The following is a 23,230-nucleotide window of genomic DNA, read 5'->3' on the forward strand; positions in this document are numbered from 1 at the left end:
AGGGATGCGGTCCTACGAGACGAATTTAAGGAGCTAGGAGCTAAATTAAAAAGTAGGACCTCAAAAGTAGTAATCTCGGGATTGCTACCAGTGCCACGTGCTAGTCAGAGTAGGAATCGCAGGATAGCGCAGATGAATACGTGGCTTGAGCAGTGGTGCAGCAGGGAGGGATTCAAATTCCTGGGGCATTGGAACCGGTTCTGGGGGAGGTGGGACCAGTACAAACCGGACGGTCTGCACCTGGGCAGGACCAGAACCAATGTCCTAGGGGGAGTGTTTGCTAGTGCTGTTGGGGAGGAGTTAAACTAATATGGCAGGGGGATGGGAACCAATGCAGGGAGACAGAGGGAAACAAAAAGGAGACAAAAGCAAAAGACAGAAAGGAGATGATTAAAAATGGAGGGCAGAGAAACCCAAGGCAAAAAACAAAAAGGGCCACTGAATATAAAGGGGCTGCAGGAGGGGTCAAAACTAAAAATCATGGTTTAAAAACTAGGATGAAAACACTCTACCTAAATGCACGCAGCATTCGAAATAAAGTAAATGAATTGATGGCACAAATCATTACGAATGGGTACGATTTGGTGGCCATTACAGAAACATGGTTGCAGGGTGGCCAAGACTGGGAATTAAACATACAGGGGTATCTGACGAATTGGAAAGATAGACAAGAAGGGAAAGGAGGTGGGGTAGCTCTGTTAATAAAGGATGATATCAGGGCAGTTGTGAGAGACGATATTGGCTCTAATGAACAAAATGTTCAATCATTGTGGGTGGAGATTAGAGATAGTAAGGGGAAAAATTCACTGGTGGGCGTAGTTTATAGGCCCCCAAATAATAACATCATGGTGGGGCGGGCAATAATCAAAGGAATAATGGAGGCATGTGAAAAAGGAACGGCAGTAATCATGGGGGATTTTAACCTACATAGCGATTGGTCAACTCAAATCGCACGGGGTAGCCTGGAGGAGGAATTCATAGAATGCATACGGGGTTGTTTCTTAGAACAGTATGTAACAGAACCTACAAGGGAGCAAGCTATCTTACATTTGGTCCTGTGTAATGAGACAGGAAAAATAAACGATCTCCAAGTAAAAGATCCTCTCGGAATGAGTGATCACAGTATGGTTGAATTTGTAATACAGATTGAGGGTGAGGAAGTTGTATCAGAAACGAGCATACTATGCTTAAACAAAGGGGACTACAGTGGGATGAGGGCAGATTTGGCTAAAGTAGACTGGAGACACAGACTAAACGGTGGCACAATTGAGGAACAGTGGAAGACTTTTAAGGAGCTCTTTCATAGTGCGCAACAAAAATATATTCCAGTGAAAAAGAAGGGCGGTAAGAGAAGGGATAACCGGCCGTGAATAACCAAGGAAATAAAGGAGAGTATCAAATTAAAAACCAGTGTGTGTAAGGTGGTCAAGGTTAGTGGGAAACTAGAGGATTGGGAAAATTTTAAACAACAGCAAAGAATGACTAAAAAAGCAATAAAGAAAGGAAAAATAGATTTCGAAGGTAAACTTGCGCAAAACGTAAAAACAGATAGTAAAAGCTTTTACAGATATATAAAACGGAAAAGAATGACTAAGGTAAATGTTGGTCCCTTAGAAGATGAGAAGGGGGATTTAATAATGGGAAATGTGGAAATGGCTGAGACCTTAAATAATTATTTTGCTTCGGTCTTCACAGTGGAAGACACAAAAACCATGCCAAAAATTGCTGGTCACGGGAATGTGGGAAGGGAGGACCTTGAGACAATCATTATCACTAGGGGGGTAGTGCTGGACAGGTTAATGGGACTCAAGGTAGACAAGTCCCCTGGTCCTGATGAAATGCATCCCAAGGTATTAAAAGAGATAAGCGGAAGTTATAGCAGATGAATTCGTTATAATCTACCAAAATTCTCTGGACTCTGGGGAGGTACCAGCGGATTGGAAAGCAGCTAATGTAACGCCTCTGTTTAAAAAAGGGGGCAGACAAAAGGCAGGTAACTATAGGCCGGTTAGTTTAACATCTGTAGTGGGGAAAATGCTTGAAACTATCATTAAGGAAGAAATAGCAGGACATCTAGATAGGAATAGTGCAATCAAGCAGATGCAGCATGGATTCATGAAGGGGAAATCATGTTTAACTAATTTACTAGAATTCTTTGAGGATATAACAAGCATGGTGGATAGAGGTGTACCGATGGATGTGGTGTATTTGGATTTCCAAAAGGCATTCGATAAGGTGCCACACAAAAGGTTACTGCAGAAGATAGAGGTACGCGGAGTCAGAGGAAATGTATTAGCATGGATAGAGAATTGGCTGGCGAACAGAAAGCAGAGAGTCGGGATAAATGGTTCCTTTTCGGGTTGGAAATCGATGGTTAGTGGTGTGCCACAGGGATCGGTGCTGGGACCACAACTGTTTACAATATACATAGATGACCTGGAAGTGGGGACAAAGTGTAGTGTAACAACATTTGCAGATGACACAAAGATTAGTGGGAAAGCGGGTTGTGTAGAGGACACAGAGAGGCTGCAAAGAGATTTGGATAGGTTAAGCGAATGGGCGAAGGTTTGGCAGATGGAATACAATGTCGCAAAGTTTGAGGTCATCCACCTTGGGGAAAAAAACAGTAAAAGCAAATATTATTTAAATGGGGAGAAATTATAACATGCTGAGGTGCAGAGGGACCTGGGGGTCCTTGTGCATGAATCCCAAAAAGTTAGTTTGCAGGTGCAGCAGGTAATCAGGAAGGCGAATGGAATGTTGGCCTTCATTGCGAGAGGGATGGAGTACAAAAGCAGGGAGGTCCTGCTGCAACTGTATAGGGTATTGGTAAGGCTGCACCTGGAGTACTGCGTGCAGTTTTGGTCACCTTACTTAAGGAAGGATATACTAGCTTTGGAGGGGGTACAGAGACGATTCACTAGGCTGATTCCGGAGATGAGGGGGTTACCTTATGATAGATTGAGTAGACTGGGTCTTTACTCGTTGGAGTTCAGAAGGATGAGGGGTGATCTTATAGAAACATTTAAAATAATGAAAGGGATAGACAAGATAGAGGCAGAGAGGTTGTTTCCACTGATAGGGGAGACTAGAACTAGGGGGCACAGCCTCAAAATACGGGGGAGCCAATTTAAAACCGAGTTGAGAAGGAATTTCTTCTCCCAGAGGGTTGTGAATCTGTGGAATTCTCTGCCCAAGGAAGCAGTTAAGGCTAGCTCATTGAATGTATTCAAATCACAGATAGATAGATTTTTAACCAATAGGGGAATTAAGGGTTACGGGGAGAGGGCGGGTAAGTGGAGCTGTGTCCATGGCCAGATCAGCCATGATCTTGTTGAATGGCGGAGCAGGCTCGAGGGGCTAGATGGCCTACTCCTGTTCCTAATTCTTATGTTCTTATGTTTATGACGAGATGCTTGCCGATGAACCCATGGCATCACCCCCAATACCACAGCAGAGGGCACGCGGAGCGTATGCCACTGCTAAATTGTTACGTCAGCAGCCCATAAATGAATGCTTTGCTTGAATGTGGAGAGCTGCGTTTTGGGACATTCATGCCTGTTACCCCAAAAGTTTGACACTGTACAAGAGTGCTTAAATTCAATTCAAACATTTATCTAAAAATTTTAAAAATGTACAACAATTTCAAAATTTTGTAAAAATTAACAACTGTTACAACTTTAATAAAAACTTTAACACAACTTACAAAACTTTAATATCAAATTTAACAAACATTTTATAACTTTAATAACAATCCCTTTACTTTCCCCGCCCACGCCCTCTGCCCCTTCCACGGCCGCATGGTACACCACCCTTGGGACTATTCCCCCTTTTCTTACTCCCGTCCTTCCCTTTCCTAGTGCCCGTGGGCATGTCCCTCCCCGGGTATATAACCAAGCCAGCATGCAGCACCACACCCAAGTGCCATTGCTGTCGTTGCGGGGGGGAGTGAGACATTGCAGGCAATATAACTGGGACCTCAAGAGAAGCTTGTGATGTGGAAGGCGAGGCATCAGGGCTGGGAGAGGATGTCAGCTCCCCACCCTCAGGTGCTGTCGACCTGACTACTATGACACGTGGGGGTCCCGCGCCATGTTCCCATCCTGTCAATTGCTGCATGACTTCGACTGCGTCGGCGGTTCGCTCCATCGCGGCAATCATATGCAACCTTTCCTCCAATTGCCACTCTGATAGAACCACACTTAGTGGCTATTGTAGTCATGGCCTTGAGCAGCTCTCGATGTCGACGCTAGCCTGTGACAGACACATCATGTCCTGGTACACGCCTACAGCAACCGACCTTTCCTGTACCAACCTCCGTCGCTGAGGCAAAGGTGCTACAACACTGGGGCTGCCTTGCTGCGCACGGCTTGGTCCAGCAGATTCAGAGGACCCATGGGAGAATTCCATGATTATAGACTCCATGGTGGATGATGTTCCAGTTGTCCCAGATGGAGCTGTTGCATCCTCCTCCATCTCCACCTCCACTGGCTGCCAGATCAGCGGCTCTTCCTGTTCTTCTTCTTCTTCCTCATCAGGAGAGGGCTGGGTGACGCCAGAAGTGGAGGCTGTCGTTGGTGTTATGTATGTAACTATGTTATACTTGCCACCAGAGGGCGCGACTGTTAGTCCTAATGGTCACCTGCACACACGTGCAGGGCCAGTATAAAAGGTTGGCTGCCATGTTGTTTAGACACTCTGGAGTTGTAATAAATAAGACTAAGGTCACACTAAATTTAGCTTACAGTACTCAGCCTCATGGAGTTCTCCTATACGTAACAGTTGGTATCACTGTGGTCTGAATCATCAGAGTCTGGAAGTACAAAACAACATTTAAAAAAGCTTGGCAGCAGGGAAGGGGTGAGGGTTACATTAATTCATAATACAGTGACTTATCACAGTCTTACTTAAATATTCACCACTGTTGCAGTACTGTATTATATATCGCAGACAGAATACATATATGAATTGTATTACATACTCCCAACATTGCAATACATCACATGAGGCCAACATTACAGTGCAATAAACTTACATTACATTACATCAGGCCAACATTACAGTTACAGTTAGATTACATGACATGAGAGGACCGCAACACAGACTGGATTGTATTCAACTTACCATCCTGTGTGAGTGGGTCAGCTCCAATGCCGGTGGTGGCACGGTTGCTATCCCCAACCAAGGACAGGGCACGGATCTCGATATCTGTAAGCGGCTCCTGGGTTGTGGGGCCGTCCCCCGTGCGACGCTGATGTCTTCCTCTGCAGAAAGTAAAGTAAATCAAAGTATAAATCTTCAATCCATTTAACATGGCACAGACACACGCGCACACACACACATTACTGCATTGATCCTCTTGTCATTGCCTGAAAAACAGGAATACATCACTTTAAGATAAATAACATCATCCGTGTGACACTGAACCTACATTTACATGGTACATAGCACATGGGGGGGGGCATAAATAAAATCATTACTTACTCTTGCCACCCTCACCAGGGTTGTTCCACCACTTACAGTACCTTTCCACAGTGCGTACCATCGTACTTCGAGGACGCAGCCTCCCCGATCTCGTCCTAAATTCGGATGTACTTCTTTGGGAGGGGCTTTCTACGACCACCCTTGGTGAGGTCGGAGTACTGTGATATGCTCCAGAAGGGCAGGTAACTCCATTTCATCGAAGGCAGGCGCCCTCAACCTCCCCTCCTTCTCGATATTCCTGTGCTTGGATGTTTTCTTTAACATTGGCATAATATTTTTCTGGATATTAATTTTCCCTTCTTAAATATCTGTTCTTGTGTTGAAACTGAATAATTATTAGTTTCTACCAATGTTTTTACCACTGTGCTATTTATTTTCAAACTCACTGGCCTTTGACTACCTTGCTGCTCCTTCTCACTCTCTCTCCTCCTCAACTCACTGCTCATGCGTGGGTGACCCCTGACCCCCAAAATCGCAGGTAAAACGCTTGTGAAAAAAAGAATCGGGAAAAACAATTTGCGCATGCGCAGTTCCGTGTCGCATCGCCCATCGAACAGAGAGTTGATCTTGTTCGACTACTAAGATGCATACCACCCGAAGCAGACCACTGACATACTGCCGACATAACACCAAAACATTTTTTACCAATTTTGCCGCCTTCAGTTTCAGTGGTATGCCGGCGGTATAGAACGATATACTGCCGGCAGACTGCCGAGAAATGGGCGGAACATCGGTTTCGACCAATTTCGGCCCCCTTGAAGTGTATCGGAAGTTCTAACAGTCACATTTTTACCGATGGTGATAATATTAGAAAAGAACATGCAGTTCTGCGTGGTCACTGCAATTGAAGAACCACGCAGTTGTTGAGCTTTTTTCTAAATAAATAAGTGCTTTATTAAGTGTTTTTTTTAACTGGGGAAAGTACATTTCAAGAAAGTAGAACACAAGAAATAATAGTAATTCCCTCAGCCATGCAATATTCCATTTTATAACAACTCCAGGAGTGTCATGGACTCTCCAAGAATTAAAGATTAATCTCCGGGACATTGCAATGAGCAACTGGGGCAAAAATCACAGGGGCATTAAAAACAAATGTTTGTTTTTCATTTTCTCTGAACTCTTTTGTTTATTCATTATAAAAATATTGGAAATGCGAGAAAAATGTCACTTGACAATCCAGAATCATGCAATCGGGTACTGAAGGATCTGATAGATCGCCAATTCGCGAGGAAAAGCGATGTGCTGCACGGATAGGTGTGTCAGGCGACCGATGGCGGGAGGGATGGGGAGGATGGAGGGGGGCGGGGGAGCAGTTGGAGATGGGAGGTTATGTGATGAAACCACCAGAAATACATCCAACCAAAGTTAGAATCCCTAGTTACAGAACAATTAGCAGTCATTTCAGATCCAGCCGATCTAGTCTGATGTGAATTCAAGATATTAAGCTGGTTTTAAATGGCAGGCACATTATCAGAGGACCTCGCTGCTGTTAAATTGCATTGACTCCTGTATTTTCCCTCATTCGTCTGCAATTGCTGTGCATTGCTCAACTTGGACTCTTATGGGGCATGAAATTGGTTGGAAGGCCTAAATTTTGTGCTTTAAAATTAGACAGCACCTGCCAAGCTCCAGTGTTATGCAGTCTATGAAATAAAGTTCTTTAAATGTGTCAGCAGTGTCCTTGGATCCTACAGGAGCTCGTTTCCAGGCCACTGGCATTGTAACTGTCAAAACAACACTACCAAATAAAATGCGCACGGAGTGAAGGTGAGAGGGGCAGCAAAGGTTTCTGTTATACAGTCTCCATTAAGGACCTATTGAAAAAGATTCATTGTCAAGCTATCACCAAATATGCTACAGATATAAGACTAATTATTCCATTTCATGTAGAAATGTCAACTGGGGCAGTCAATCGAGTCTGGATAATCAGGCAGGCAAACTTGAAATTTGTGTAGGAGCAAAAAGGCCCCTGTTACAACACACTGAAGATTTCTGCTCTGCCCAGGGCTTTCATGAAGATTTCAAGCACCGAAGCTTCTTTACTATTTAATTTTAAAAACCGAGTTGAGTTATATAAAGGCTGTTTTCCCTCAAGTGGCAGGAGCAACCAAGAACATCCTTAATAATTTTTTCTCAGCCTCTGGCTTGGTAACTGTTGAACCAGCACTGTAATCAGTTCCATTAAACCCTCCTTATCATAAGAACATAAGAAATAGGAGCAGGAGTAGGCAGTTGGAGCAGCGCGAGTCCGGGGTTGGTGAGGCCTATAAAAGGCCCAGCGGGAGAGTGAGGCGGCGGCAGTTGGAGCAGCGCGAGTCCGGAGTTGGTGAGGCCTATAAAAGGCCCAGCGGGAGAGTGAGGCGGCGGCAGTTGGAGCAGCGTGAGTCCGGGGTTGGTGAGGCCTATAAAAGGCCCAGTGGGAGAGTGAGGCGGCGGCAGTTGGAGCAGCGCGAGTCCGGAGTTGGTGAGGCCTATAAAAGGCCCAGCGGGAGAGTGAGGCGGCGGCAGTTGTAGCAGCGCGAGTCTGGGGTTGGTGAGGCCTATAAAAGGCCCAGTGGGAGAGTGAGGCGGGGGCAGTTGGAGCAGCGCGAGTCCGGGGTTTGTGAGGCGTGCTTGTGCAGCTACAGGGAGAAGGCAAAAAAGAAGTAAAAAGAAACAGAAAGGTGATGTCACAGCCAAACGGGTAAGTGATTGGCTGGTGATTGGTGAGTGGTTTTTCTTTCTTCTCTTCTATAGCAGTGAGTAAACTTTAACATTATTGTTGCCTATCTAAAGGTTAAGTCATGGCAGGACAGCTCGGTCACATGTTATGCTCCTCCTGTACCATGTGGGAACTCAGGGATGACTCCAGTGTCCCTGACGACTACGTGTGCGGGAAGTGTATCCACCTCCAGCTCCTGACGGTCCGCGTTACGGAGTTGGAGCTGAGGGTGGATTCACTCTGGAGCATCCACGATGCTGAGAATGACGTGAGTAGCACGTGTAGCGAGTTGGTCACACCACAGGAGAAGGGTCCACAGCCAGATAGGGAATGGAAGACCAGCAGGAAGAGCAGTGCAAAGAAGGTAGTGCAAGGGTCCTCTGTGGTCATCCCCCTGCAAAACAAATACACTGCTTTGAGGATTGTTGAGGGAGATGACTCATCAGGGGAGGGCAGCAGCAGCCAAGTTCATGGCACCGTGGCTGGCTCTGTTGCACAGGAGGGCAGGAAAAAGAGTGGGAGAGCGATAGTGATAGGGGATTCAATTGTTAGGGGAATAGATAGGCGTTTCTGCGGCCGCAACCGAGACTCCAGGATAGTATGTTGCCTCCCTGGTGCAAAGGTCAAGGATGTCTCGGAGCGGGTGCAGGACATTCTAAAAAGGGAGGGAGAACGGCCAGTTGTAGTGGTGCACATTGGTACCAATGACATAGGTAAAAAAAGGGATGAGGTCCTACGAAATGAATTTAAGGAGCTAAGAGCTAAATTTAAAAAGTAGGACCTCAAAAGTAGTAATCTCGGGATTGCTACCAGTACCACGTGTTAGTCAGAGTAGGAACCGCAGGATAGCGCAGATGAATACGTGGCTTGAGCAGTGGTGCAGCAGGGAGGGATTCAAATTCCTGGGGCATTGGAACCGGTTCTGGGGGAGGTGGGACCAGTACAAACCAGACGGTCTGCACCTGGGCAGGACCGAAACCAATGTCATGGGGGGAGTGTTTGCTAGTTTAACTCCTCCCCAACAGCACTAATATGGCAGGGGAATGGGAACCAATGGAGGGAGACAGAGGGAAACAAAAAGGAGACAAAAGCAAAAAACAGAAAGGAGATGAGAAAAAGTGGAGGGCAGAGAAACGCAAGACAAAGAACAAAAAGGGCCACTGTACAACAAAATCCTAAAAGGACAAAGGGTGTTAAAAAAACAAGCCTGAAGGCTTTGTGTCTTAATGCAAGGAGTATCCGTAATAAGGTGGATGAATTAACTGTGTAAATAGATGTTAACAAATATGATGTGATTGGGAATACAGAGACGTGGCTCCAGGGTGATCAGGGCTGGGAACTCAAGATCCAGGGGAATTCAACATTCAGGAAGGATAGAATAAAAGGAAAAGGAGGTGGGGTAGCATTGCTGGTTAAAGAGGAGATTAATACAATAGTTAGGAATAACATTAGCTTGAATGATGTTGAATCTATATGGGTAGAGCTGCAGAACACCAAAGGGCAAAAAACATTAGTGGGAGTTGTGTACAGACCTCCAAACAGTAGTAGTGATGTTGGGGAGGGCATCAAACAGGAAATTATGGGTGCATGCAATAAGGGTGCAGCAATTATAATGGGTGACTTTAATATGCACATAGATTGGGCTAGCCAAACTGGAAGCAATACGGTGGAGGAGGATTTCCTGGAGTACATAAGGGATGGTTTTCTAGACCAATATGTTGAGGAACCAACTAGGGAAGAGGCCATCTTAGACTGGGTGTTGTGTAATGAGAGAGGATTAATTAGCAATCTCATTGTGCGAGGCCCCTTGGGGAAGAGTGACCATAATATGGTGGAATTCTGCATTAGGATGGAGAATGAAACAGTTAATTCAGAGACCATGGTCCAGAACTTAAAGAAGGGTAACTTTGAAGGTATGAGGCATGAATTGGCTAGGATTGATTGGCGAATGATACTTGAGGGGTTGACTGTGGATGGGCAATGGCAGACATTTAGAGACCGCATGGATGAACTACAACAATTGTACATTCCTGTCTGGCATAAAAATAAAAAAGCGAAGGTGGGTCAACCGTGGCTATCAAGGGAAATCAGGGATAGTATTAAAGCCAAGGAAGTGGCATACAAATTGGCCAGAAATAGCAGCGAACCCGGAGACTGGGAGAAATTTAGAACTCAGCAGAGGAGGACAAAGGGTTTGATTTGGGCAGGGAAAATGGAGTACGAGAAGAAGCTTGCAGGGAACATTAAGACGGATTGCAAAAGTTTCGAGAGATATGTAAAGAAAAAAAGGTTAGTAAAGACAAATGTAGGTCCCCTGCAGTCAGAATCAGGGAAGTCATAACGGGGAACAAAGAAATGGCAGACCAAATGAACAAGTACTTTAGTTCGGTATTCACTAAGGAGGACACTAACAATATTCCGGATATAATAAGGGTCAGAGGGTCTAGTAAGGAGGAGGAACTGAGGGAAATCCTTATTAGTCGGGAAATTGTGTTGGGGAAATTGATGGGATTGAAGGCTGATAAATCTCCAGGGCCTGATGGTCTGCATCCCAGAGTACTTAAGGAGGTGGCCTTGGAAATAGCGGATGCATTGACAGTCATTTTCCAACATTCCATTGACTCTGGATCAGTTCCTATCGAGTGGAGGGTAGCCAACGTAATCCCACTTTTTAAAAAAGGAGGGAGAGAGAAAACAGGGAATTATAGACTGGTCAGCTTGACATCGGTAGTGGGTAAGATGATGGAATCAATTATTAAGGATGTCATAGCAGCGTATTTGGAAAGAGGTGACATGATAGGTCCAAGTCAGCATGGATTTGTGAAAGGGAAATCATGCTTGACAAATCTTCTGGAATTTTTTGAGGATGTTTCCAGTAGAGTGGACAAGAGAGAGCCATTTGATGTGGTATATTTGGACATTCAGAAGGCTTTCAACAAGGTTCCACAGAAGAGATTAATGTGCAAAGTTAAAGCACATGGGATTGGGGGTAGTGTGCTGACATGCATTGAGAAATGGTTGTCAGACAGGAAGCAAAGAGTAGGAGTAAATGGGTACTTTTCAGAATGGCAGGCGGTGAGTAGTGGGGTACCGCAAGGTTCTGTGCTGGGGCCCCAGCTGTTTACACTGTATATTAATGATTTAGACGAGGGGATTAAATGTAGTATCTCCAAATTTGCGGATGACACTAAGTTGGGTGGCAGTGTGAGCTGCGAGGAGGATGCTAAGAGGCTGCAGAGCGACTTGGATAGCTTAGGTGAGTGGGCAAATGCATGGCAGATGAAGTATAATGTGGCTAAATGTGAGGTTGTCCACTTTGAAACATAGAAACATAGAAAATAGGTGCAGGAGTAGACCATTCGGACCTTCTAGCCTGCACCGCCATTCAATGAGTTCATGGCTGAACATGCAACTTTAGTACCCCATTCCTGCTTTCTCACCATACCCCTTGATCCCCCTAGTAGTAAGGACTTCATCTAACCCCTTTTTGAATTATTTAGTGAATTGGCCTCAACAACTTTCTGTGGTAGAGAATTCCACAGGTTCACACTCTTTGGGTAAAGAAATTCCTCCTCATCTCGGTCCTAAATGGCTTACCTCTTATCCTTAGACTGTGTCCCCTGGTTCTGGACTTCCCCAACATTGGGAACATTCTTTCTGCATCTAACCTGTCGAACACCATCAGAATTTTAAACGTTTCTATGAGGTCCCCTCATTCTTCTGAACTCCAGTGAATACAAGCCCAGTTGATCCAGTCTTTCTTGATAGGTCAGTCCCGCCATCCCGGGAATCAGTCTGGTGAACCTTCGCTACACTCCCTCAATAGCAACAATGTCCTTCCTCAGGTTAGGAGACCAAAACTGTACACAATACTCCAGGTGTGGCCTCACCAAGGCCCTGTACAACTGTAGCAACACCTCCCTGCCCCTGTACTCAAATCCCCTCGCTATGAAGGACAACATGCCATTTGCTTTCTTAACCGCCTGCTGTACCTGCATGCCAACCTTCAATGACTGATATACCATGACACCCAGGTCTCTTTGCACCTCCCCTTTTCCTAATCTGTCACCATTCAGATAATAGTCTGTCTCTCTGTTTTTACCACCAAAGTGGATAACCTCACATTTATCCACATTATACTTCATCTGCCATGCATTTGCCCACTCACCTAACCTATCCAAGTCACTCTGCAGCCTCATAGCATCCTCCTCGCAGCTCACACTGCCACCCAACTTAGTGTCATCCGCAAATTTGGAGATACTACATTTAATGTCTAAATCATTACACTGTACATTAAACAGCTGGGGCCTCAGCACAGAACCTTGCGGTACCCCACTAGTCACTGCCTGCCATTCTGAAAAGTCCCCATTTACTCCTACTCTTTGCTTCCTGTCTGACAACCAGTTCTCAATCCATGTCAGCACACTAGCCCCAATCCCATGTGCTTTAACTTTGCACATTAATCTCTTGTGTGGGACCTTGTCGAAAGCCTTCTGAAAGTCCAAATATACCACGTCAACTGGTTCTCCCTTGTCCACTCTACTGGAAACATCCTCAAAAAATTCCAGAAGATTTGTCAAGCATGATTTCCCTTTCACAAATCCATGCTGACTTGGACCTATCATATCACCTCTTTCCAAATGCGCTGCTATGACATCCTTAATAATTGATTCCATCATTTTACCCACTACCGATGTCAGGCTGACCGGTCTATAATTCCCTGTTATCTCTCTCCCTACTTTTTTTTTTAAAAGTGGGGTTACATTGGCTACCCTCCACTCCATAGGAACTGATCCAGAGTCAATGGAATGTTGGAAAATGACTGTCAATGCATCCACTATTTCCAAGGCCACCTCCTTAAGTACTCTGGGATGCAGTCCATCAGGCCCTGGAGATTTATCGACCTTCAATCCCATCAATTTCCCCAACACAATTTCCCAACTAATAAGGATTTCCCTCAGTTCCTCCTCCTTACTAGACCCTCCGACCCCTTTTATATACAGAAGGTTGTTTGTGTCCTCCTTAGTGAATACCGAACCAAAGTACTTGTTCAATTGGTCCGCCATTTCTTTGTTCCCCGTTATGACCTCCCCTGATTCTGACTGCAGGGGACCTACGTTTGTCTTTACTAACCTTTTTCTCTTTACATATCTATAGAAACTTTTGCAATCCGTCTTAATGTTGTGCAAGCTTCTTCTCGTACTCCATTTTCCCTGCCCTAATCAAACCCTTTGTCCTCCTCTGCTGAGTTCTAAATTTTTCCCAGTCCCCGGGTTCGCTGCTATTTCTGGCCAATTTGTATGCCACTTCCTTGGCTTTAATACTATCCCTGATTTCCCTTGATAGCCATGGTTGAGCCACCTTCCCTTTTTTTATTTTTACGCTAGACAGGAATGTACAATTGTTGTAGTTCATCCATGCGGTCTCTAAATGTCTGCCATTGCCCATCCACAGTCAACCCCTTCATTATCATTCGCCAATCTATCCTAGCCAATTCATGCCTCATACCTTCAAAGTTACCCTTTTTTAAGTTCTGGACCATGGTCTCTGAATTAACTGTTTCATTCTCCATCCTAATGCAGAATTCCACCATATTATGGTCACTCTTCCCCAAGGGGCCTCGCACAACGAGATTGCTAATTAATCCTCTCTCATTACGCAACACCCAGTCTAAGATGGCCTCCCCCCTAGTTGGTTCCTCGACATATTGGTCTAAAAAACCATCCTTTATGCACTCCAGGAAATCCTCCTCCACCGTATTGCTTCCAGTTTGGTTAGCCCAATCTATGTGCATATTGAAGTCACCCATTATAACTGCTACACCTTTATTGCACGCACCCCTAATTTCCTGTTTGATGCCCTCCCCAACATCACTACTACTGTTTGGAGGTCTGTACACAACTCCCACTAACGTATTTTGCCCTTTGGTGTTCTGCAGCTTGAGCAGTGGTGCAGCAGGGAGGGATTCAAATTCCTGGGGCATTGGAACCGGTTCTTGGGGAGTTGGGACCAGTACAAACTGGACGGTCTGCACCTGGGCAGGACCGGAACCAATGTCCTCGGGGGAGTGTTTGCTAGTGCTGTTGGGGAGGATTTAAACTAATATGGCAGGGGGATGGGAACCAATGCAGGGAGACAGAGGGAAACAAAAAGGAGGCAAAAGCAAATGACAGAAAGGAGATGAGGAAAAGTGGAGGGCAGAGAAACCCAAGGCAAAGAACAAAAAGGGTCATTGTACAGCAAAATTCTAAAAGGACAAAGGGTGTTAAAAAAACAAGCCTGAAGGCTTTGTGTCTTAATGCAAGGAGTATCCGCAATAAGGTGGATGAATTAACTGTGCAAATAGATGTTAACAAATATGATGTGATTGGGATTACGGAGACGTGGCTCCAGGATGATCAGGGCTGGGAACTCAACATCCAGGGGTATTCAACATTCAGGAAAGATAGAATAAAAGGAAAAGGAGGTGGGGTAGCATTGCTGGTTAAGGAGGCAATTAAGGCAATAGTTCGGAAGGACATTAGCTTGGATGATGTGGGAAAAACAGAGAGACAGACTATTATCTGAATGGTGACAGATTAGGAAAAGGGCAGGTGCAACGAGACCTGGGTGTCATGGTACATCAGTCATTGAAGGTTGGCATGCAGGTACAGCAGACGGTTAAGAAAGCCAATGGCATGTTGGCCTTCATAGCAAGGGGATTTGAGTACAGGGGCAGGGAGGTGTTGCTACAGGTGTACAGGGCCTTGGTGAGGCCACACCGGGAGTATTATGTACAATTTTGGTCTCCTAACCTGAGGAAGGACATTCTTGTTATTGAGGGAGTGCAGCGAAGGTTCACCAGACTGATTCCCGGGATGGCGGGACTGACCTATCAAGAAAGACTAAATCAACTGGGCTTGTATTCACTGGAGTTCAGAAGAATGAGAGGGGACCTTATAGAAACGTTTAAAATTCTGATGGGTTTAGACAGGTTAGATGCAGGAAGAATGTTCCCAATGTTGGGGAAGTCCAGAACCAGGGGTCACAGTCTAAGGATAAGGGGTAAGCCATTTAGGACTGGGATGAGGAGAAACTTCTTCACGCAGAGAGTGGTGAACCTGTGGAATTCTCTACCACAGAAAGTTGTTGAGGCCAATTTACTAAATATATTCAAAAAGGAGTTAGATGTAGTCCTTACTACTAGGGGGATCAAGGGGTATGGCAAGAAAGCAGGAATGGGGTACTGAAGTTGCATGTTCAGCCATGAACTCATTGAATGGCGGTGCAGGCTAGAAGGGCCGAATGGCCTACTCCTGCACCTATTTTCTATGTTTCTATGTTTCTATTTGGCCCCTCGAGGCTGCTCCACCAGTCAATAGGATCATGGCTGATCTGATCATGGACTCAGCTCCACTTCCCCACCCGCTCCCCATAACCCCTTATCCCCTTCTAATTTAAGAAACTGTCAATTTATTCAATGTCCCAGCTTCCACAGCTCTCTGAGGCAGCGAATTCCACAAATATTTTAAGTCACAAATAAAGGCCTGGTTTAAACCCACTTTAAGCACAGAATTAAACTATAACTCTTAACCAGGATGTGTTGTAAAAATAAAATAGTAAAAAAAACACATGTATAACCACGGGACTGCATTAATTTATTTTCCATTTAATATACTTGATTAAAGTAGAAATCTTCAACAGGTATTTGTTTAGCTTAAAGAAGCTTCATTTGAAACACAATTCAGTCAACATGACACCTTTGTATTTTAAGAACCATACAAAAATGAATCAAGTGGCCTAAGAAATAAAACTGGACAAATTATGATTTTGTTTTTCTAAATAAACTGCTATAAAATCTAGGTGCCGAAATTGATGGCCTTAACGCCCACTGCTGCCGACTGCCGCCCACTGCTGCTGACATTCCTCTGGTCGAACTGCGCAGTGCCACTTTCGTCGTGACCTGGAGTGGGTGGGAGGGGATAGCTGCCGGGAAGCGCCACCCACGTCAGCAGATGACCAATGTGCGTAAGTAGACTCCCGCTCGCCGAGATGCCATATCAATGACCATCATCATCATCATAGGCAGTCCCTCGAAATTGAGGAAGACTTGCTTCTACTCTAAAAGTGAGTTCTCAGGTGACTGTACAATCCAATGCAGGAATTACAGTCTCTGTCACAGGTGGGACTGATAGTGGTTGAAGGAAAGGGTTGGTGGAGAGTCTGATTTTCCGCATGCTCCTTCTGCTGTCTGTGCTTGGTTTCTGCATGCTCTCGGCAACAAGATTCGAGGTGCTCAGCACCCTCCCAGATGCTCTTCTTCCACTTAGAGTGGTCTTGGGCCAGGGATTCCCAGGTGGGGAAGTTGCACTTTATCAAGGAGGGATAGACCAATGGCATAGGAAGGAAAAGAGTTGATGTTCTGCGGTCAAAGATTCAGAAATTCGTGAGGAAATGAAACAGCAGGATCCCAAAGGTAGTAATATCTGGATTGCTCCCAGTGCCACGTGCAAGTGCGTGTTGGAATTGTAGGATAAGACAGGTTAATGCGTGGTTGGTGAAATGGTGTAAGAGGGAGGACTTCAGATTTCTGGGGCACTGTGACCAGTTCTGAGGTAGGAGTTTGACAGGTTGCACCTCAACAGAGCTGGGCCCAATATTCTCATGGGCAGGTTAACCAGTGCTCTAATGCTGTGAGGGAGGGTTTAAACTAATTTGGCTGGGGATCGGTACCAGGATGAAACATTAGAGAGGAGAAACAAGGTGCACTAGGACTGGGAGAGACAAATAGCATTAGAGTAAAGAATAGTTCAGAAATAGAAGGGATCAGACAAGGGGCAAATGGGAGGCAGTCTAAGATGAGTATGGAGTGCATGTGTGTATATGCACATAGTGTGTAAATAAGGTTAGTGAGGTGTAGGCGCAAGTCATCTGATATAATGGTCATTTGAAGGGGTCTTAATGTATTTGGACTTAGAATTAGGAGTTGATACCTGAGTTATATTGCTAGTTTCATGCCAGTGCACTCTCAAAACTGCTTCCGATCAGTGGAAAACTAGCAGTGTTCCTACATCCAGTGATTAATCTTGTATTGTGAACTCCAGGGCACTGTGCAAGTATGCTTTTTTAAAGGTTTAATTTTGTTTTATAAAAGAAGTTTAGTGCATGTAATTTAATAATACCAAGAATAGCAAATATATATATACTTTACTGCATCTCTTCACATTTCTGGAAGCTTTATCACACACAAAATTAAAAAGTAAAATTGAACTGCCAGAATCCAATGGGAGTTATTGCTGAGACGGACAGCATTAAGAGCACCTTTGTAGATTGATGGCCAGGACAATTTATATCAGCCATTTCAGTGATCCATCATTTATCTGTTTTTCCACAGAACGGATCCAGATATGAGTTATTTTAAAATGTGTTTTTAAGTTAAAGCTTGTTTTAAAGGGGTTACATTCAGAGGAACATGGGGCTCGCGGGTATGTATTCAGTTCAGAGGCCCCCATCTGAGATCCAACAACCCAAAGTCAATGAACGAAAATGTTATACTCGAGCAACTGTTCACACTCTTTACTGATGCATAAACCCTACAGCAAGATAGGTTGGTGAACTTAGCTCTGGGGGAACAGGAGGAGTGGAGGCAGTAGTCAATTTTGATTAAAAGCTGACAATGTGGTCAACTTAAAAAAAAACGAAGCTCAGATACCAAAGTGTCAGGTAGCTGCAGGAAGGTTACAATGGGAAGAGACTGCAGGGAGACAGTTTCTGTCCTGGGCTGTAGATCAGGATACAGAAAGATTACTTTGTTTAAGTCACTGGAGTGAGTGTTCTTTATTTTGCATGGTTACATGAATATAATTTGTACCAATTAAACTAAACTACTCTGACCTTACCCATTGCTCTGTATGTCCACATTACTGTGCTCTAAGCAGCTTAATAATTCAAGGCAAGCTTCGCTTAGCTAATTCAGCATGGTCAGCTTTCGGAGTGATTTGAGGAAATACACTTGCAAAAGACAGGGACATCCAGATCAAATCACAAAGGAGTTCTGTGGTTACTCACCGAAACGTGCTGCCTTACAAATCGATGCAGGGTAGTGTGAGTCAAGCCCTATTAAAGTAAGGCACTCATACTGTCTACGGGAACCACTGAATCCGAGAGCAGCAGACCCGATTTATAACTGCCTTCTCAGTTCTTTGGATGCCTGTTACAGCTCCTCCACATCTTTGCCAGGAAATTATAGTTATTATTGTTATTGCTCTTATTTTGTTATTCTGCTGCATATAGCATGATATTGACCTAATATAGAATCGCAGATTTAGAGAATTTTACAGCACAGAAGGAGGCCATTCTGCCGTTTGTACCTATGCCGACTCTATTAAATATGCTGGACAAATCAGATATGTGCACAACACACATCGACTCAAATTTTTGTTCTCTCTTTCTGTCTCTCTAGATCTACTATATAGTAAAGAAAATTATAGGATGAAATAATATATTGCACACTGTAATACATACATTATATAGAAACATGAGGCAAAAAACATTTCACAATTTGGCCGTGATTCAGCCCTCCGAGGTGGGACCGAGGCGGGTGATATCGGTGGTGGATCCTGTCTCCACACGACTTTCCCCTGATTGGGCTTGTTAAGCACCGGCCAGCGCGCTTCCTGGCCAATTAACAGGAAGCGGGTCTGATGACGTCAGAGAACGTGTGCAAATTTATTTTGACAGTTGTGCTGTTGGTGTTCTACAGCATTGAGGTGCTGCAAACACTGACAAGCACTGCACAAAGGTGCAGGGCTGCACCCAGTCTCTCCCACAACACACAGGGAGGTCCTCTTCCCTTCCAATGGGCAGAAGAGACCTCCCCATAACAGCTATGCAGTGTGGTTGCATATTGCACAGGAGGTCAAAAGCAGGGATGTCATCAGGAGGACCACGCTGCAGTGATGCAAACCTTTCAATGATCTCAGCAGATCACAAAATGTTACTGCAAAGCCACACCCAACCTTATCCTGCTGTGCCACTGATCACATCCCCATCACTCTGCCTTCTCTACCCTCCCAGGAGATCACATGGCTCTGGTTGGGGTGGAGTGTAGAATCTTTTCAGTATAAGAGGTGCCGCAGTTGTGAGGCGGACAGGTTGGGCTGGGTGCTCTTTGCCTTTCCGCCATTGTTCTTAGGTTTATATGTAAGCTTTAGGGCTGCTGACCAAGGGCCGTGTGGCTCTTTGTCGGCCGGCGTGGACAGGATGGGCCGGAATGACCTACTTCTGCGCTGTAAATTTCTATGTTCTGTGTTCTATGTTCTATTCCTACACATCTTTACTCACACCAACTTACCTTGCACTTCCCTCTCTATCTACATTATCACATCCACATCTCACTAGCCACCCCTCACACTCACCCTCAGCCTAGTACAAGCATACCAACTAACACCATACAAGGGTAGGCACTTGGGTGTTACCGCCAATGTTCATACAAAGTTTCTGTTAATGTGGTATCAAACTTTGAAATCTTTATTTTCAACGCTTTGCGTCCTTGGGATGTTTTACTATGTTAAACGGTCAGTCGGGAGTTCAGCAAGTCGAGAGGTCAATTAGACGGGAGTTCAGCGAATCGGGAGGCCCTGTGAGTTCGACGAGTCGGGAGGTCGGAGGCCGGGCGTTCGGAGGCCTCAGAGGGCGGGAGTTCGGAGGTCGGGAGCTCGGGAGTTCGGAGGCCACAGAGGTCGGGAGTTCGGAAGCCGAGAGGTCGGGAGTTAGAGAGGTCAGGAGGCTACAGAGGTTGGTGAGTTTGGGAGGCCACAAAGGTTGGTGATGTGAGTTGGTAAATTTCTCTCTTTTCTCTATTTCTTTTTTTATTAGATTTTAAACTAGATAAGTCTAACTAGCGGGATGGTGGTGCAGCTCAGTTCCGTGGAGTGCACATCCTGCAGCATGTGGGAAGTCCTGGATGCTTCGTGCGGCCTAGACAACCATGTATGCAGGAGGTGTCTCCAGCTTCACTACTTGAGCTCCGCGTTTTGGAGCTGGAGCAGCAGATGGAGTCAATACGGTGCATCCGCGAGGCTGAGAGCACATTTCAGGAGGTGGTCACCCTGCAGCTTAAAGGCGTGCATGCAGGGGGGATCTGGGTGACCACCAGATGTAGTAAGTGTGCTAGGCAGGTAGAACAGGAGATCCCCCATGAGTCCATCTCACTTTCAAACTGATATTCACTTCTGAGTATCGGTAAGGACGATGGTGCCTCTGGGGAGTGCAGCCAGAGCCAATTCCAAGGCACCACGGGTGGCTCAGCTGCACAGGGAGGAGGGATGAAGAATAAAAGAGCTCTAGTGATAAAGGCTTCTATAGTTATAGGAATAGACAGCCGTTACTGTGACTGTAGACGTGACTCCCGAATGGTTTGGTGCCTCCCTGGTGCCAGGGTCAAAGACGTCACAAAGCGGACACAGGGCATTCTGAGGGAGGGAGGGTAAACAGCTAGAGTTCATGGTCCATTGGGACCAACGACATAGGTAAAATGAGGGATGAGGTCCTACAGGCAGAATTTATGGAGCTAGGAAGAAAATTAAAGGGTAGGACCTCAAAGGTAGTAATCTCTGGGTTACTATCGGTGCCACATGCTAATGAGTATAAGAATAGAAGGATAGAGAGGATGAACACATGGCTGGAAAGCTGGTGTAGGAGGGAGGGCTTTAAATTCTTGAGGCATTGGAACCACTTCTGGGGGGACATGGGCCCTGTACAAATCGGACGGGTTGCACCTGAACAGCGCTGGGACCAATATCCTCGTGGAGAGTTTTGCTAGTGCTGTTGGGGAGAGTTTAAACTAGCTTGGTAGGTGGATGGGAACCTGAGAACAAATTCAAAAGGGAAGGAAGTAAAGCAGAAATTGGATAGCAAGAATCTAGAAAGCCAATCTGTAAGACAGAGAAAACGAGGCTTAGTAAGTAGTAAGCAAGGAGGTCTTCCTGTGCTAAATGATATATACTTTAATGTAAGGAGTATAGTGAATAAGGTGAATGAGCTAAGAGCACAGGCAGACACTTGGGAGTATGACATTATAGCCATTACAGAAACATGGCTGAAAGAGGGGCAGGTTTGGCAGATCAATATTCCTGGTTACAGGGTTTTTAGACAAGATAGAGAGGGGGGTAAAAAGTGGGGGGGGGGGGTCGCAGTACTGATTAAAGAAACTAATACAGCGGGATGATATGTTAGAGGGATCATCAAATGAGACCATATGGGTTGAATTGAACAATAAAAAACGGACGAACACACTGCGCATGTATTATAGACCACCAAACAGTGGGAGGGAGATAGAGGAACAAATATGTAGGCAAATTGCTGGGAAGTAAAAAAAAACATAGGGTAGTAATAGTGGAGGATTTTAACTATCCAATATTGATTGGGACAAATTTAGTGTGAAGGGTATAGAGGGTGCGGAATTCTTGAAATGCATTCAAGAGAACATTTTTAGTCAGTATGTAGCAAGCCCAACACGAGAGGGGGTGGTCTTGGATTTAGTTTTGGGGAATGAAGCTGGGCAGGTTGAAGGGGTATTAGTGGGAGAGCACTTGGGTGCCAGTGGCCATAATTCAGTCAGATTCAAGTTATTATGGATAAGGACAAGGATAGGCCTGGAATAAAAGTTCCGAATTGGGGAAAAGCTAATTTTGCTAAATTAAGGAGTGATTTGGCCATAGTGGACTGGAAATAGCTACTTGTGGGTAAATCAGTGTTGGAATAGTGGGAGGCATTCAAGGAGGAGATCTGGAAGACTCAGGCCAAACATGTGCCCTTAAAGAAAAAGGTTGGGAATAATAATTTCAAACCCCCTGGATGTCTACGGACTTACAGGGGAGCATAAAGAAAAAAAGAGACACTTATGTCATATACCAATGGCTAAATACTATAGAATCTTGAGAGGAATATAGAAAGTTAAGAGGCAAAATTAAAAAGATTAGGAATGCTAATTCTTGGCTAATAAAATTAAGGAAAACCCTAAGGTGTTCTGTAACTATATTAAGAGTAAGAGGGTAACTAAAGAAAGGGTAGGGCCTATTAGAGACCATGAGAGTAATCTTTGTGTGGAGGCGGAAGATTTTGGTAAGGTTCTTAACGAATACTTTGCATCTGTTTTCACAAAGGAAAGGGGTAATCCAGATAGTTCTATCGAGGAGGAGTGATATTTTGGATGAAATAAATAAAATGAGAGAGGAAGTACTAAGGGGTTTAGCAGCTTTGAAAGTAGATGAGTCCCCAGGCCCAGATGAAATGCATCCCAGGCTGTTGAGCAAAGTCAAAGAGAAAATAGCAGAGGCCTTGACCATCATTTTCCAGTCCTCTTTGGATCTGGGCATGGTGCCAGAGGAATGGAGGACTTCGAATGTAGTACCCTTGTTTAAGAAGGGAGAAAGGGATAGGCCAAGTAATTTCAAGCCTGTCAGCCTGTTGTAGGGCACTTTCAAAGGCAAAGGCACCTGCTGAATATATGTATGCACGTATGTATGTTTAAAATGGTAGCCAGATATAAAATGGCTGCCAGGGACTCCGCAAAGCATGATGGGAATTCAGCTAGTCAAGTTAGCTGAATTGCTGGATAACTGCTGACACTGCAGTGTCTGGTACCAGGAATGTCTCTAATTAACAACTTCAGACAAGATACCCTAGCAGAACACTGCGGTGCCTGGTACCAGGAATGTCTCTAAGATAGGGAGGGCCTGGAAAACATCACAAAGACCCTGAGCAACCCCGAGCTCAGCACGAAGTGATCACGCAGTCACATGCTCACTAGGGGGGCAATTTGATTGGCCTAGGTAAACCTATATGTAATCTATAATCAATGTGATTGGATATGTCCAGCCGAAATGGGCTGAAGTAACTGTAATGAACTGTTGTAAAACATATAAATGTCGATGGATTTCTTTGTTCTGTGGAGTGGAGTGCCTGGAGTTGGACCAGAGACTTCCTCCCCGCCGGTGTAATAAGGACCGTTTTGATGTATGGAACCGACCCAGAGTGTCGAGTGATTCTTCCGGGAAAACATTC

The 23,230-nt window shown here is 45.0% G+C and overlaps 1 protein-coding gene across 1 annotated transcript in view; it reads right to left on the bottom strand.

Annotated features, from left to right (window-relative positions):
- Positions 1-319: 319 nt before the first annotated feature.
- Positions 320-23,230, bottom strand: part of LOC139265862 (cyclic AMP-dependent transcription factor ATF-5-like) — a 31,543-nt gene continuing 8,632 nt past the window's right edge. The window contains exons 2-3 of the mRNA XM_070883379.1: positions 5,125-5,264; positions 320-4,813 (exon numbers count right to left, since the gene is read on the bottom strand). Of these exons, the coding sequence (XP_070739480.1) occupies positions 4,770-4,813; positions 5,125-5,264 (184 nt within the window). The 3' untranslated portion in view covers positions 320-4,769. The remainder of the gene's footprint in view (positions 4,814-5,124; positions 5,265-23,230) is intronic.

The sequence above is a fragment of the Pristiophorus japonicus genome, chromosome 6 (assembly GCF_044704955.1).
Source record: "Pristiophorus japonicus isolate sPriJap1 chromosome 6, sPriJap1.hap1, whole genome shotgun sequence".
Lineage (NCBI taxonomy): Eukaryota > Metazoa > Chordata > Chondrichthyes > Pristiophoridae > Pristiophorus > Pristiophorus japonicus.